This window comes from Cyprinodon variegatus, unplaced genomic scaffold, assembly GCF_000732505.1.
Source record: "Cyprinodon variegatus isolate N-32 unplaced genomic scaffold, C_variegatus-1.0 Scaffold20, whole genome shotgun sequence".
Classification (NCBI taxonomy): domain Eukaryota; kingdom Metazoa; phylum Chordata; class Actinopteri; order Cyprinodontiformes; family Cyprinodontidae; genus Cyprinodon; species Cyprinodon variegatus.
In genome coordinates, this window is record NW_015150473.1 from 797,066 (window position 1) to 813,931 (window position 16,866).

General features: G+C 36.8%; 2 protein-coding genes across 2 annotated transcripts in view; one reads left to right on the forward strand and one right to left on the reverse strand.

The window, feature by feature from the left end:
- LOC107093921 (beta,beta-carotene 15,15'-monooxygenase-like) lies at positions 1-12,121 on the forward strand. Its single transcript, XM_015389273.1, has 11 exons — positions 1-120; positions 211-339; positions 428-557; positions 790-937; positions 1,023-1,173; positions 6,402-6,622; positions 6,699-6,956; positions 7,053-7,158; positions 7,793-7,887; positions 9,725-9,836; positions 9,977-12,121. The coding sequence occupies exons 1-11, from the start codon at positions 63-65 to the stop codon at positions 10,129-10,131; spliced, it is 1,563 nt and encodes a 520-aa protein (XP_015244759.1). The 5' UTR covers positions 1-62; the 3' UTR covers positions 10,132-12,121.
- A 1,043-nt stretch (positions 12,122-13,164) lies between these two features.
- Positions 13,165-16,866, reverse strand: part of pkia (protein kinase (cAMP-dependent, catalytic) inhibitor alpha) — a 5,423-nt gene continuing 1,721 nt past the window's right edge. The window contains exons 2-3 of the mRNA XM_015389370.1: positions 15,569-15,746; positions 13,165-15,212 (exon numbers count right to left, since the gene is read on the reverse strand). Coding sequence (XP_015244856.1) covers positions 15,136-15,212; positions 15,569-15,719 — 228 coding nt within the window. The 5' untranslated portion in view covers positions 15,720-15,746 and the 3' untranslated portion in view covers positions 13,165-15,135. The remainder of the gene's footprint in view (positions 15,213-15,568; positions 15,747-16,866) is intronic.

Sequence of the window (16,866 nt, forward strand, 5' to 3'; positions counted from 1 at the left end):
GGTGGCGCTCATTGCTGTCCAAACTCCGACCCAGCTGCGCCTTACCGCTCTCCAAAGACACAATGGACTTCTCCAAAAACGCCACGGAGCGGCCGGAGCCTTTCAAAACAGATATCAAAGGTTTATAAGGTTTTATGAAGTTCTTTTATAGGGATTTAGAGCGCAACAGAAAGTTAATAGTGCAAGTTTTTCTGTTTTAATGTCCAACAGGCAGCGTTCCTAACTGGCTTCAAGGAACCCTGCTGCGTAATGGACCTGGGATCTTCTCAGTGGGGGACACGAGTTATGAGCACTGGTTTGACGGGATGTCCTTGATAACCAGTTTCTCATTTAAGGATGGTTAGTAAGGCAAATAATGTAAAGTATTTTTATTTAAACATCTAATCATCTGGATAAAAAAAAAAACTTTTCTTTCTGAACCTTACAGGAGAAATTACCCATAGAAGTAGATTCCTTAGAGGTGACACCTACAACTCCAACATGGATGCAAACAGAATAATGGTGTCTGAAATGGGGACAATGGCATATCCAGACCCAAGCAAAAACTTTATCTTTAAGTAAGAATGTTTTTTTTTCTTGTCTTTGCTTCATTTACTTTGTTTGTTCTTTTTTTTATCCAATTATGTATTTGTTCTATATCTCTTATACGAGAGTTTTATCCTGATTATTGTCCTTTAATACTATTTTATGCAATGATATGAAAAAAAATTTATTAATAGGAATTTGTATTTTTTATTTTTTTTACATTGTGCTGAACCTTCACACAACTGTAATTCACTTATTTTTCAGGGCGATCACTTTTCTGAACCACACTGTGCCAGACTTTACTGATAATGGCACTAGCAACATCATCAGATATGGAAATGACTATTTTGCCACTGCTGAAACCAACTATATCCGCAAGATAGATCCTGTTACTCTTGAAACCCAAGAAAAGGTAACCCTATAGAGTCCCAGCTACTATGAAAATTGCAACAGGTGAAATGTTTTCTGCACACCTAAAGATTTTTTGGATCATTTAGGTGGACTACCTGAAGTACCTGCCGGTGAACCTGGCCACGTCTCATCCGCACTATGACAAAGAAGGCAATGCCTACAACATTGGAACTTCAATAGCAGAGAAGGGGAAAACCAAATACATACTTTTTAAAGTTCCGAATATTTCAGCCAAAGGTAGGTTGTCAAAATCTTCTTAAATTGCTCGGTCGAAGTATAATAAGATATAATACTAGCCAATACCATATAATTTGATGTTCCTGTGTCAGAACAAGTCTGATATTTGTCTTGCATGATGGTGGTTAATGTTTCGTGTTTAGATCCAATATTGACGAATGTGCAAAAGCATTTCCTCAGTTTCACCTTTTTAAACTGTGAAACCCTGTAACCCTCTTATCATTCCCTGATAAAAATTGTCTCTATTCATGATTCAGAGTGTGGTCAGAATTAGAGGTTATACCTAGGGGCAATCTCTATCTGTTCCGTTTGAATACTCATTTGATATCAACCTCACAATTTCGGCTTATCAGACAGTGAACCTAAGATTTATTTAATGTGTACCAGTTTAATTACTAAAGTTTTGCATCTTGCACAAATACAGGTACCTCTGATAGAGATGCAAGCAGAAAACCCAAATAAATTTAGTACATTTCATTCAGTTGGATAAAATAATTTCTCATGACAAACGTTACATATGCTATGAAAAACAAAATAACTTCTCTTTTAATATGTCTTTATTGTTGAAGTTAACTGGCTTCATTTTATTAAAGTCTTGTCAAGTCAAAGTTTTTTTTTCTATGGCAAATTTTAAAACGGCTTTTGCTGACCAAGGTATCAAATCCCCAGAAGCATAAAGGGTTAAATATATCATACAATAAAACAACATAACAATAACATTTTTTAAGTTAGATTAAATAAAAAAAATCATAAAAATATGATTACTTAATAAAACCTTAATTACTTTTGATCCAAGGGAACTAAAATCCTGGGTGTTTGAACAGATTTTTAATACACATAAAACAATGAACTGTCTATGTAACTCTAATGTCCTAAAGTAGGTTGCTCCATAGATTAGCTGCCACCACTGGCACTTTCTATCTTCTACTTTTGACCTAAAATCTAGAAATGTTGAACCACCATTAGACTCTTAAACTCTGGATATACTCTAAAGGTCTAATAGTTCAGATAAATATGGTGGCGCCATGCCACTAAGTGTCAAAGACAAGTAATAAAACCATAATGAGAATTTCATTTTCTAAAGTAACCATTTAGAAAAAATCACTTAGTGGAGCCCTGAGGTAAACCACAGGTCTAAGCAAAAAGAGAAAAAATAAACTTGTTTTCTAAACTGTCAGAAATACGCCACATCCATGACTTGTACCAGCTGCTGAGACATAAGATATGGCTATTTTACTTGTAAAAAAATCAAGTCAAGATAAACTCTCAAGAGAGCTGTCTCTATGCTTTGAAGTAATCAAACCATCCGTCCATCCGAATTGTTGCTCCTATGGCCTGTTTAGCTCTTATTCCTCCACGTTTCATGGTCTCAAAGGTGAGAGCACTATCAAAGAAAGGAGAGGACCTTCAGATTGATGTGCTGAATACAGACAGCCCTCAGCCTACCAGACATCATTAAGTGATGAAAACATCTGAAGCTCTCCATTATAAAACATATGAAGATGCATACAGTAGCAATTTTCTCACACAATATACATCTTGAAAAAAATTATTTTTGTTCAACTCTGTAAGGTGGGCTGTGCTTACATGCCCTGTCCTCCAAAGGGCTGTGGGAATCCACGTAGCTTCAATGCAGCAGATAAGAACATCAGAGGGTTCCTATGCTGAATGCATCCTGCTTCCTCTTCCTACCTCCTTCCTTTCTGCCAGCACTATTGGAACAGCACCTATCACGAAGACTGCTGCTACACTTTGCTGTCTTGACTAAACCACAGATTAAAGTAATCCCCCACAACTATTTAACTCAAGAATAGATACCTGTTTATACAAGGCCTTTTAGAACAGTTTAGGTAAAAAAGGAGCTTTAATATACATCTAAAAATGAAAGAAAAACTGAAATAGCTTAGTCTTTATTATAACAAGCTATACAATTTGGAAGTTTGAGGCAGTTGGGTCACAGCTACACATCCGTGAGAAGCTTAATATATTAAAATACAGCGACTGCATTAAAAACAAAATCTTGAAAAATACCTGATTGGCTTCATTCAGTTGGGCATAAAGAAAGCTGCACATGAAATATTATTTCATTCAGCGAAGAGAAAGAAATTTGGTTTAATCTGTTAACACAACCCAGCATAGAGGTAAGGTATGTGGCTCTATCGTGAAATTGAAGGCATGGAACCAATGTTAGTAACCTTTTCTTTAATGGAATATCCTGCATAGATTAAGATATAATACAGGACGACTCACAAGGATTTATTGCATAATTGAAAGAATCGAGGAGGAATTAAAAAGATATAACCTTTTACGGTGCATTTCTGAGACTCGTCCTCAGATCATCTAGAAAAAAAATTGAAGGTAGGTTTCCATTTCTACACAGCTTGTCTGCACACATGTCTGAGAACGCGATCTATCTCATTGCACAATGATTAAGTTATTAGTCTTGAGCGATTTCTTTGATAAGAGCCCTGTTTCAGCTGAAGTTGAGTTTGTTAAAAATGAACACTCCTCTGTACTGAGACTGTAATGAAACTATGAATTGCTAAGCACAGAGTAAATAAAAGCAGAAGAAAACAGAGCACATGGCAGACATTAATGATTGACGTGATTACGCAACAGTTCATCCAACATACATTACAGATATCAGTGATGAAACCTTTAAACCGAAGGAGAGAACGAGGTCTGTGCATGCCCTTTAGTGCGCGTCGGGACTCTGACAGGCTGATAAAAGTAATCAATAACATTAACTTTAGAATGTAAATACGCCGACCCAGAAACCTATTTCTCTCAGCCACTTTTTAAAACTAGAAAAGACAAATCCTTTCTAGTTTTTTTTTTGTTGTTGTTTTTTTTAAACAGAGTTCTGAGATAATTTGTTTTTCTTGGTAAAAAGTACATCAACAATACAACTGTTGTCAGTTCAAATGTCAAAATCAGTCAGAGTATAAAGGTTTATTTGTGCCGAAAGTACAAATTTATGGAGAGTTAGGGAGATTTAGGGAGACACAGAATGCTAAATGTGTGTTTTTAAGTGCTGCATGCCCTCACAAGGTTCTCCTTTCATGCAATCGGCACTGCAAGACAGCATCGATTGCATGAAGGTGGATTCCATTTAAATAGAGCCTTTTTAAGCTGTTTGGTTACAAGGTTCTTTCCAAAAATTCAAGGAAGAAAAACCATGCAAATAGCTTGAGTTATGATTTTTTTTTTTTTTTCTTTATTCTTGTTTAGGTATTCTCAGGCACTGCCTAAATATGTATCTGAAAAACAGTCTTAATTTTTTTTTAAATACAGTTTACAGACTATATAGGAAAGATAACTTAGAAGGAATGGTTCTATTCGAAACCTTGTTTTTCAAATTTATGACGTACAATACCCAGCCGCTGGCAGTGGAAGCTGACTGGACCAAAGTTATGAAAATCATGGCCAATTCCAATGCTGATTTGGAACATTTATTATTTAGTCTAAGCTATAAAATCACATTTATACATTTTATACAGTAGCCCAACAAGGCCCTGTTTTTGTTTTGAAAACATGTATAAAACCTCGAACTCAATACTATTCCTGACATTTTGAATTGAAAAAGCTTCCTGGATGGGAAGTGAAACGTCTTCGAAATTTGGAAACCAAGTCCAGTGGATTGTTTTAAATTTTTTATTTATTTTTTTGTTTGCAATGACCCATGTTAATATATCAACAATATCAACAAAAGTCAGGATCTTGCAAAAACAAAGTTGTGATCCATCAAACTGTTTGTTTCTCACCATGTTCTAAATGGGGCTCAGCATAAAGTGATCTATTGTTAGTAAAAACAATTATAAAATACTTTTGGAAAGTACATAAATGAAAACAGGCCTTATGAATGAAGCATTGTTTTCTGGTAAAAATTTAACCCCTTACAAAAACTAATACAAAAATAATAATACAATTCATTGAGCGCTTCATTTACCTTGCCTACTACTATCAGTCTATGAAAATAGTGTTACATTAAGACATGTACTCTGACAGGCTGAGTGAGATAAAAAGAATCAATAACATTTGAGACAATTGAGGAAACACACAATACTATCATACACTCTCTATCATAAAGGGTGCCTTTAAAATGAGTGCCTCACTAGCAATCTATAAGCCACACTGGATATGTTAAGAAGGGTTAATATTTAGTACATTTGTATTTTGGGGCTCATTCTGAATAATATTTCTTTGAAAGAAAAATAGTCTTTCTCAGGACAAAAGTGGGATACTGCTATCAATTAAAAGTAAATAAAGGGGTCATATATCTATGCATATATATTACATGATAAATATGCAATAAATTGGTCTTAATGAATCAATAAATCAAGTAAATAGCTCAGGGTGATAACTGAACTCTAACCCAGATCAAATCCATTAAAATGTTTACTTCCTAATTGTCATGATTGATTTAAGCGATCTGACCCACTTGCAGAGAACCACTCAGAGACCAAGGGAAAAACTTTAACAGGTTTATTAAATGTAGATGAATCACAGAAGTTGGCTCTGGAACTCAGTGGAACAGTGAACCGGAGCTGGAAAGTCTGAAGGGGATATCACAGTGATCAGCTCAGGTTTCATAGGAAATTTGACTGAGGCTTGAATATTACTAGAGAGGGACTCACGTTTGAGTGGGCTCTTGTCATCCTTGAATCCGGCTTGTGGGGCTTTATCCAGAGAAGAGGGAACTCGTTGGAGGGCGGACAGATAGACAAGCGTTGGACCCAGAGGAGTTAATGAGCGGACTGGCCCTGGATTTCCGAAGAGGATTTGAACGGATCATGTGGAGGTTTTCCCCTGCTCAGTTTGTTCTCAGTTAATCCTTCCAGGGGGAGAAGGTCCAGGTATCCAGTTACTCAGGAAGGCTTCCTGCCGAAGAGCAAAGACAAAAACTAGATAAGACTCAGAGTACAAAGCTTAGGTTAGACTCTGCTAATCTCAGCTTGGCTAGAGTACCCAAAACTGGCAAACCCTCTGGTGTCGAGGTAATGACAGCCCACTGCTCAAATGCTCCTCCAGTGATGATCCAACAAGCCGCAGGTGTGCAGGGAGGCCCAGCGAGGGAAAGGCACCACCTGGTGGTAGAGAGAGAAAAACAGACAAACAACCCACACAAACTGAATTCCTAACACTAATAGAATGGCATAATAATTTCAATGAACTCAGTTTGTCTCCTTTGTTACCTACAGTTCCTGAAAGTTTTTACCACTTTTCAGAGAAAGGCAAGACTGTTCCTGCTCTGAAGAAGTTGGAGGTGATTTCTACTATTCCCTGCCGGTCTCTTCTCTCCCCGAGCTACTGCCACAGCATTGGCTTCACAGACAATTACATCATCTTCGTTGAGCAGCCTTTCAAATTGGACATTCTCAAGATGGCCACAGCCTACATGAGGAAAGTGAACTGGGCGAGCTGCATGAAGTTCTGCCCTGATGAAAATGTAAGGATTTAAAGCAGATTTATCGGCTGCAGGAGGGGATAAGTGTGATTTCCTTAATGTCTTATTTGTGCTTTAGACTCTGATCCACCTGATTGACAGAAGAACCGGCAAACAGGTCGACGTGAAGTACTACACCCAATCGATGGTCATTTATCATCACGTGAACGCCTTTGAGGATGAAGGTCACGTCGTCTTTGACGTCATCGCCTACAACGATGACAAACTATATGATATGTTCTACCTGAAAAACCTGAAAAAGGATGCTGAAACTCCAAGTGAGGTCTACACCCAACCAAGTTTCAGAAGATTTGCTCTTCCTATAACAGCAGAAACCGTAAGACAGAAATAGAGGAAATGTTGAATTTAAGCCCATTTATAAGTGGTTGGGTTTATCATCATCAGATCTGGGTTTTTTTTGTTTTTTTTTCAGGGTGTTGGAGTTGGAGAGAATGTGGTAAAACTTAAATACACTACAGCCACCGCCGTGAAGGAGAAAGAGGGCAAATTCACATGTCATTCAGAGGTGCTCTGCGAAGGTAAAGCCATGCAGTACAGAGCTAAACTATCTGTGTTGCACTCTTGAGGAATGTTATAAGATAAACCATAGTCCCTGCAGAAGAGAAGCACCCCCAAGCAGGACAACCACTTTGTTTACTTCACAGAAATGTATTTATACCAGGACCACCCTCCACAAAAAAAAAAAAAAAAAATTTCTAAAATTTTTTGATATCTATCACATTGAGTCAAAATTATATTTTCTGCTGTGCTATTTTTTTTGCAAAATGTGATAAAGGTCAAAAGGTATGCTTAACTTGGTGAAGCACTTTCAACTGATGCTTGAACTATTTAGAGATGTTTAAAATGTTTCCTAACTAATTAGAAGAGGGTTCTTCCTGATTTTTTCCACCATTTATTCAGTGTTTACATGACCTACTTTTAAATGACAGCCATACTTGGGCTGTTTTTGCTGTTTCGCTTTATTTTGTCTAGCCTTCTCTTTAGATACTGTCTCTTACTCAACAGTCAATTACTTTGTCCCATTTTGTCTACTTAGAAATTTGATGATGCTTTCTCCTTCTGTTTTGCTTTAACTATCTATTTTTTCAACCTTAAACCACTTCTTATCGCTTCATATATGCAATCATGATAATATTATGTCTATTATTTTAGATTTTGAATTACCCAGGATCAACTACGACTACAACGGAAACAAGTACCAGTTTGTGTACGGCAACATTGTTGAGAAATCTGCACTGTCAAAGCAGGTGATTCTTCTTGCTTTTTTGAAAAAAAATTATATGGATATTGAGAGGCTGAAATGTTGGAAATCAGCTTTTAGATTTCTTATGGCACTATATGTTATAGAAGAGTTGGGTTCTTATAATAAATAATAAATAACTGAACTTAATTGATCTCACACTGGAGAAATTTACATATGCATTTAACCCATCCCCAGCTTGGGGAGCAGAGGGCTGCCATCGTGGGGGAGCAAGGTGGGGTTAAGGGTCTTGCTCAGAGAACCAGAGTGGCAGTCTGTGGGAGTGGGGCTCAAACTCAGAGCCCCCCACTCCCACTTAAGATCTCTTAAGCACCTGGATTTAGGGAAACAGACTCTTCCTGTCAACACTGTTCCACTGACGTGGACAGGAAGTTCCGACCTGCCAATGCATCCTAATCATCTTAAAGCTTTGCTGTTTGAAATACCTGTTGGCACAAGAGAAACTGGAATTGGTCCGCTGGGTCCACTTCCACATTAAAACACAATGAGAAGAAGAAAAACAGTTTTCATGTCTGGTATTCGATAGCGTGAGAAGATGCAGGTTTACAAAACAAGGGCTGGGCATTCTGTACAACACTGCTATATCAGCTGTTATCACAATGCTGTGGGATAAGAGTTAAAAGTAAGCTGACTAACAACCTAAAGACCTCCAGTTCAGTATCTATTTAACTAAAATGTAATCTGAGTGGAGTGAAAGTTTATTACAGGGCACTTGTGTTGGACTGAGATAGAGATTTCTCTCATTTCACGGTATTTCAACACCATGAGAAATATTTGAGTCAGCAGATAGTCACAAGTCCATCTTCCGCAAAGGGAAGCTCAACTGAGGAGAAGGGGCACTTGTTTGATTGACAGCCCTGCACAATGTTTAACTCTAGAATTAAATGTTCAAGACAGAATGATTGGAGATCTAGAAAGAGCTTTGACCTAGATGGCCAAATTTATGTCACTATTAATAAAACATTTAGTTATACCACAAAAGTGAAATATGCCATTTTTTGTATTTGTTAAAATCTAAATTCACATTTAATCATGAGGGTATTTATTATTATCAGAAAGAGTGCTACTTGAAAAACTATTGATACTTCCTTTTCTTATGTTTTTTTTACATAAAAGCCACAAACCTTAATATATTTTTCTGTACTTCTGTGGGATAAGACACCACAAACCTCACTTTTCAGCATGGATATTGTGCATTTGAGGAAGGGATTCATTGAGACAGTGTTCTACTTCATGTTTCCGAAGTGTTGCAGCTGTGCCATCTCTTTCTAATTGCAGATGATGGATTAAGAAATGCTCTATAAAATATGTGAAGCTAGGAATCTTTAACTAACTTCAAAACTTTACCAAAACATTATTCCTAGCCTGTTTATTGTGTTCCTTTAGCTTTATGATCTTTATTAGGTTAATTTAAAAGAAATCTCTAAGCTCTCCAATTAATCACAGGTGGGCTCCTATTTGGTTACCATGGAAACGTTTGTTTTTTGACTTCTTCTGGGGATATCAGAGTAAAGGTTGAATAAAAATACCTGCAAAACTATTTAGACTTTATTTCTGTTAAACACTTTTTCTGTACCACTTTGTGACATTCAAGTACAATATTAGCAATATGCATTACATTGGGATTTATGTTTCTAATTCTAAAAATATGGAAATGTTTTAGCATCTATAGCATACCTTAGAATACTGTAAAGCACATACAATTTGATTTAGAGAGCGGTAATATTTCAATGGGTAACTCCAAACTGCTCCTTCTGAGACCTATTGCTGCCAATACAATACTGTTGTTTAAATATGTATCATAACATGTTTATCTCCTTTAGATTGCCAAGTTTGACACAAAGACGAAGACAATGCTGTACTGGAACGAAGAAAACTGCTGGCCTTCAGAGCCGATTTTTGTCCCCAGACCAAATGGAGAGTCAGAGGACGATGGTGGGTGTTCAGGAAACACATGTGAAGCTGGACAATAATGTTTGTTCACTTGTGTGCTTGTGATCTGTGTATGGACTTGGCACTAATTTCTACCTCATGTTTTTTTTTTTTTTTTTCATTAATTATTTTGCAATTTGCAGGAGTGGTCCTGTCGTCTGTCATCAACTCCAAACCAGGCCAGTCAAGTTTTCTTGTGATCCTCGATGGAAAAACGTTCAAGGAAGTTGCAAGAGCGTATGTCAACGCTGAGCTCTACAAGGACATGCATGGAATTTTCATTCCAAAGCAGAATTAATCGGCATAATACAAGCTTCCAGTTAACTAAACCCCACACATTTAACTGCTTGGATCGCCTAAATCTGCATAACCTCACAGGTCACTTTTATTTTTCATTTTCCATTGTGAGTCATTGTATCTCACTTCCCCTGTTACCATGTCAGCGTGTGTGCTGGGTTAGACCCTAAAACTGCAGAAAACTTATGTAATAATATTCTCTCAAGCAATATTTTATCAGTTCTATTTTTTAAAATGGAAGATATGTTATTTTTTTTTCATGGAACAAAGTTCCTCACGGAGCACATATATGTCTGCAATATTGTTATTATGTATGTGCATCTTATTCCATTAAAGACATTGTGAAAGTTTGGAGTTGTATTATTATATCATTATTATAATTGCAGCAAGAGAGAAAAGAAAGTAAAAACTAAAATCCATTTACACTACAAGTTGTAGCTGGACTTGTAATATTTTTGCTGTGACTCGCAGCACAAACCTGTAAATGAAAACCTTTATATTTAATCATTTCTCCAACTTCATGAAAAGCAATAAAGGTAACTTTTAAACTTTTTCATTCAGCAACTCTGGAACTTCCCTTCAAAGCATAACTAATGTCATAAGATTAGCTTTTACTCCACCCCTCCCTTAAAGCATTGCATCCGTTGACCTGCTTTTAAATGATTAACCTAGAAATGATAGCGAAGCTGTTACTTTTTTAATTACCAAATAGGACTAACAAAGATTTACTTCTTTTTCTTCAAATATTCACAATGTTGATGTATTTCTTTATATGCTAATAAGTTATACCTCTACAGAAAAAAAGGTTGATTAGCCAGTCCTTGGCCGGCTAAAGAAATAACTCATCTAAAACCCATTACAGAAACCATCTGGCTTTCAGGCTCAACCCAATAACAGATCTCCAGGTCTCTGAACAGCAGCACTGTTGACCTTGATACTCATATCTTTACTACCTGCATGGTTCCCCAAGGATCAGTACTAGGCCTTGACCTTTTCAAGCTTTTTTTTCTATAGTATGTTAATTTTCAGTCATCCTTAACTCTAAATTTTCCAGGATTTGGAAGATTTCTCTGAACTTACTACAATGAGAAAACAAAACAAACAAATTCAGTTTTTGTTTGCTATTTCACAGGAAAGATGGAAAATACAGTACCCAGAGTTAATTCACTTAAAAGACTGAAAAGTAATTAAGAAAATAACCAATGAAATTACATTTTGACATGGAGTTTTTTTTGTGACAAAATAAAGCAAACTAGCTTAATGCCAAACTTGACAACAAAGCATATTGGTTTGTTTCATTTATGTTGAAGGAATGCCTTTATATTTTTTAATGTCATAAATAAATCTATAGCAGCTATGCAATGATTTTGGAACACAGCTGCAGAAGTTTTAACACAGAGAATCAAAGAGTAGAGTGCTTCTCATAGCTGAGGCCCACTAGTGACTCACTGAATAAAATAAAGACTTAATGACAGAGAAGAGGCATCTTCTAAGTTATTAAAGCCCCCCCTTCACCATCCGGAGTCCTTAAAGCTACATTAGGGTATTTAATTCCAAATAGGATTTTTATCTTGTCTTATGTTTATTGTGAGTGAAGCTTATTTTGATTATTTTTACCTTGCGTTCATCCTTTATGTTGCCCTTATTATATCATAAGTGATCTTTTTATTATTGTTCTCTCTATAGTGTTTTATTTTTATATTACTTTTTTCTGTGAAGCCATCTGGAAACAGTAATGTCAAAAAGTAGTAAAATATAGATCCAAAAGAAACATCTATGTCAAATTCTTTTTTTCTTAATCCAAAATCAAATGAATCTCCTCATTCCAACAACTACCAAACTGCAATCAAAGCTCACAAAGAAGCAAAGGACATTTAAGCAGTTACCTGTAAGTCTAACAAAAGAGCTGCCATGTGAAAGAAGCACTGTTATCAACACAAACACTGATGTAAATCAATGTTGCTGATGTTAGTTTATCCATTAGAGTGAATGCTGATTCACTCCTCTTTTGAGTTTGATATCTGAATTAAGTACAACTTTTTATCTCTACCCAAACTTGGCTCCCTTGTTTGATTAGACAGTTTTTCTTGAAATCTTTATAATTGTTCAGGAAAAACAGCTAAAATTATTTGGCTGCCTCAATTAATGCACGGACGTCATCAATGGCCCATTATTTTCATTTCCTGTCAGCATAAATAAATAAGGCGGATACAGTGCTGTTCACTTTCTGTGCTGACATCAGCATACAAACATTCACTTTTATTGATTCATTTTGGATATTTTTCTATATTTCTTAGAGGGCGAGGTCATAAATAGCTTATTTCATGCTGTAACAATGAGCCATTGTTACCTGTATATTGGCCAAAGTAGCAGCTAAACACAGCATTTGTTTTTCTACATTGGTTTATTTTTGTTGTTTTGGGTGAAGTGGATTTGTTTGGGTTGTGGTTCTTTGGTTGGCCACATCTTGCTTTCATTTTTGTAAAAAGGTAAATTTAGTTCACTTTACAATATTTTGTTTTTGTTTAACTATTCATAAAAGGGAAATTCATGGATTAAGGAGTTAAAATATTGTGAAATACTCACCTCTGCTGTTTCACTCTCCCAAGCAGGAGCATACAGGATAATTGAAGGGGGGGAGGTTTATCTGATGTATGGTGTTTTCTATATTGAGTTTGAGTATTTGTTTTGATTGAATTAAAATATTTGTTTTCTGTATTTATTGGTAAAAGTATTTCTTAATTACTGTAGTTGTTTGTTTAAACCAAATTTTCATTTTCTTCTTATTGTGAAGCTGAGCATCCTTTTAAAAATGGTTTCTTCCAATTTTGTTCCTCCTCTTTATAAGAAACATGACTGCCATTGTTCTTGGTTGGTGTGGTTTGGTTGATGTCCTGCACCAGAAAAAATGAAAGTTTTGTAAGCTGAAAACTCTTCTTTCAACCAGGTTGGGTCCCACCTCCAAGACTGCTTGGCCTCCTGACAAGTATATGAAAGAAATTATAGTGCATGAGCTGGAATTGTTTGTATTTTTTTATTATTCAGGCTTACAAGCTTTACATTTAACAAACATGTTCACAAACCTCTATGCATTATCGGATACATTTTCTTTAGCAGGTTTCAGAAAAATCAGACACTTTAAGACACCAACAAGGCCATGGTATAACTCTGGCTGATTCCTTAGACAACTTTCTTTTTAATGGACATTAGTGGCGGTCAATAAATGTTCATTTTGGGCATAACCTTGTTAAAAATGCACTAAAGTTGCTTATGTCTGCATACTACCCTCCACTGACACACAAAGAGGAAACATGGATTACAGCTCATGTTCAACAGCGAGCCCATCATAGAAAACCAAAACAGTAAGTAGAAAACAGTTCAAACACGTCAAGCATTGTATCACTATAAATGCACAGCTATAAATGGACAAAGTATTTTATGCTGTTGTATCTCAAACAGTGTTTGTCATATGGCTCCTAATTAATTGCTGGTTCTGACCACCAGAGGGAGGCAGTGACCACGCCAGCTTCTGCACCGCCACACTTCTCCAGTTATTTTAAATTTCAAATCACAAGAGAAAATATGAAAGTGTCAAAGATGCTGTCAAGAAACTAGAAACATTTCAAAACAGTGGCAATGCAACAGTTCTGATCATTTAGAAAATCACATTACACCTGAGTTGCTGTACAAAATGATTCTGAATAATACCCTTGAATAATCTTAGAGAGGAGAAAATTATCAGACATTCAAATATCACTAAATAAATTCTTTTACATCATGGATTTAACAAAGACTTTGAGTGCATATTGAAATTTTCAGTTCATTTCAACAAAACAAAGAACTTTTACAGTTTTTTGGTTATTTTTCTTATTTTACTACGGAAAGGTTTAAGAGAGTGCAAGCCAATGGTGACTCCATCAAAATGAAAGAGTAAATCTTAATCCACCCATGATTGATCCGAGTGGCATCAGTAGTGCAATTTTTCCAAATGAGGCAGCAAAGAAGCAACCATGTAGACATGATGCATGGCAGTACTGTATGGAGATCAGCATTTTAGAGGGGATATGCTCCTCATACACATTAAAAGGTATAATTCTGCAGTAAGAAAAAAAATCACCAAGTAAAGATGTGTGTTTTAAGTGTTTCATCCAAATTTAATGGCAAAATAATATCCAAGAATTAACAAATCATTACTTATTTGTGCAAAATAATCCACCTGCAAATGATGGAGGAGATAGCTACATTACAAAATATTACTATAAGATATAAAAAAAAGAATCGGAAATCAGAAAAAAAATTCTCAACATGACTTCTAACCTGCTGTGTGCTTTAGAAAACTGTGGAGATTTAAATGCTACTTTCCACTGATTTAAAAGTGCATTAACTAATCATTATTTCCATCAGCTGCAGCCAATATTCCCAGAGGCAGATGGACTGAAAGAGAGTCAACAAAGCCGGTTAAGTAGCTAAACCAGATCTATGGCTCAAAGAAAAAAAGTACACATACAGAGAATTACTGAGAGAGCAAGGAAACAGCATCAGACGGAGAGCGTGTGTGCAGGCGTCTCAGGGCAGTGTTTTTAGTCCCTGGTCACATTTTCCTGGGAGTGGTTCGGATGCATGAATGCTGGTTGAGTCAAGGCAGAACAGGGAGAAGGGAGGCAAGCTTTAATTTATCCAAACATGAGACTCCCTTAACAAAAAAATCCCCTAATTAACCTGTTTTGTGTCTGTTTCCTTCCTTCTTTTACACTCAGGACTACAAACAGAATAGAAGGACCAGGCTTAGTTTACATCATGCTATACAAACATTAGATATCAAATCCAGTCTGTTTTTAACCAAGCACAAAATAGAAGCAGCAAGAATCATAGTTATTAACATAAGGGTGGCTGGACTGATGGTAAATGCTGGTGGGATGATGGCAATCAGGAGTTTTCTTGCATTTCTCTCTTGGTTCAAACCCCCAAGTATTATAGGATCATAGTGCATGGCATCCATTACCACTTAGGAGCCTTCAGCTTGAGCCTCCTCTTCTTTTGGTGAAGAGTCCTGGCCTTTTTCAGTCTCATCTTCCTTGTCACCTAGCAGACAGAAACAGGGAAAGCTAGATAAGGAGTTTCATGAGCAGAAAACATTTTCATCCCTATTATATTTTAGAGCTGACTTATCCAACCTGGGTGGAGCTGAGATAAAGTTATATCATGGAAAACATTAGGTTCTCTTAATGTTTTTGAGAGAATGAAGCTATGCACAGATACAGGCCTGTGACAGATGTTTGCTTTAAACAAAATAGGCGTTTTTTACACCGTGGGAGATGTTAAGATGTCTAAAGTTTTCGCACACAGACAACAAAATCTTGCATGCATGAATCGATTCATTGATTCCTTCCAAATGTATTACAGAAAGCTCGGTTTGACTTTACATTTCCGTTTCTTACCAGATTTGTTGATATTAAGCTGTGCTAGAGTTTGGGACAGGTCGGCTGCTCCCTGCACCCCCGCGCTTCCTGCGATCTCATGGATGGCGTTCCTGCGGCCAGATCGTCGAGAAGCGATGAAGTCCTCGTAGGTCGCCTCCACATCCGTCATCGCTCACACACCTCACCATAGCATTACCTTATCCACACACAAAGAGCGACAATTACTGCTAGATCAAAGGAGAGAAGTAAACACATGCAGCCTCTAAAGATGGAATAACAAAATTCAGAAAATCCTTGTCGATTTTCTTTAACAACTATGTGTGGATTAGGAGAAAGTGAAACACACTCAGGTGCTGGTTCAATACGCCTCTCTCTTCCCTATTAACTCACAATCTAATCCCTGATTAATCTATTCTAATCTCAGTCTAGGGTACAAAGAACTGTACAGAGATGGAAATGATACACTCCAGTGGGGGATGGGGTTATTGTTTAACCAATGCAGAGAGCAACTAAACAGGTAGTTAAGGAGGAGTCACCTTAGAATGGAGTAAGTAGAGATCTGTGTAGCTCTTAGATGTAGGTTAAAGCTCTCTGTTGACATTCCAGCTCTCTGTATTAATATAGCTGCAGGAGGCGGCTCTTTAGGAGCCTTAAGCTTTGTTTTTCCATTTCATCTGATTGACAGATGTCAATCTAATTTTTTTTTATTTTTAAATCAGATAAAAATAAAATTGAAATCCAGCATTCAAATCTCCACCCAAAAAGCTCATCATTTAGAACCAGATATATAAAAGAAAAGTTTCTGGAATATAAAGTAATAATGGAACTTTATTGATCTCACATTGGAGGAATTTACCTTTGCATTTAACCTATCCCCTTGGGGAGCAGTGGGGTGTAATTGTGCGACAACCAGGGAGCAATCAGGGGTGAAGGGCCTTGCTCAGAGAGCCAGATTGGCAGTCTGTGGGAGTGAGTTTCAGACTCACGACCTCAGGAACCCTCATTCACTTAAAAGTGTGATTTTGTATAAGATGCAGCAGGAAAGTCGCCTGGGCAGTGGGTGTTGACAGACCAGGCCCATCTCATCTGTCATTGTTCTAGCACACTCCTATTCAGCTGTTATTCTCAACACAGTTTCCAAATTGGCACAGCCTGACAGAGGCTGTGAAAATATGGAAGCCAGAGACGTAGCAGACGACATACAAAAAACAGCAAAGTCAGAAGGATCATTTCCTTTTAAAAACTGTGGGTTCCTGGAGGAAAAACTATAAATAACCAGATCTTTATTACTCTGTCTATAGCTTTCATTCCAACTA

Coding starts and splice junctions, on each gene's coding strand:
- LOC107093921 (XM_015389273.1), top strand. CDS start 63: ATGGACTTCTCCAAAAACGCCACGGAGCGGCCGGAGCCTTTCAAAACA. Junction 6,623..6,698: donor AGTTCTGCCCTGATGAAAAT/GTAAGGATTTAA, acceptor TTTGTGCTTTAG/ACTCTGATCCACCTGATTGA. Junction 9,837..9,976: donor TGGAGAGTCAGAGGACGATG/GTGGGTGTTCAG, acceptor TGCAATTTGCAG/GAGTGGTCCTGTCGTCTGTC.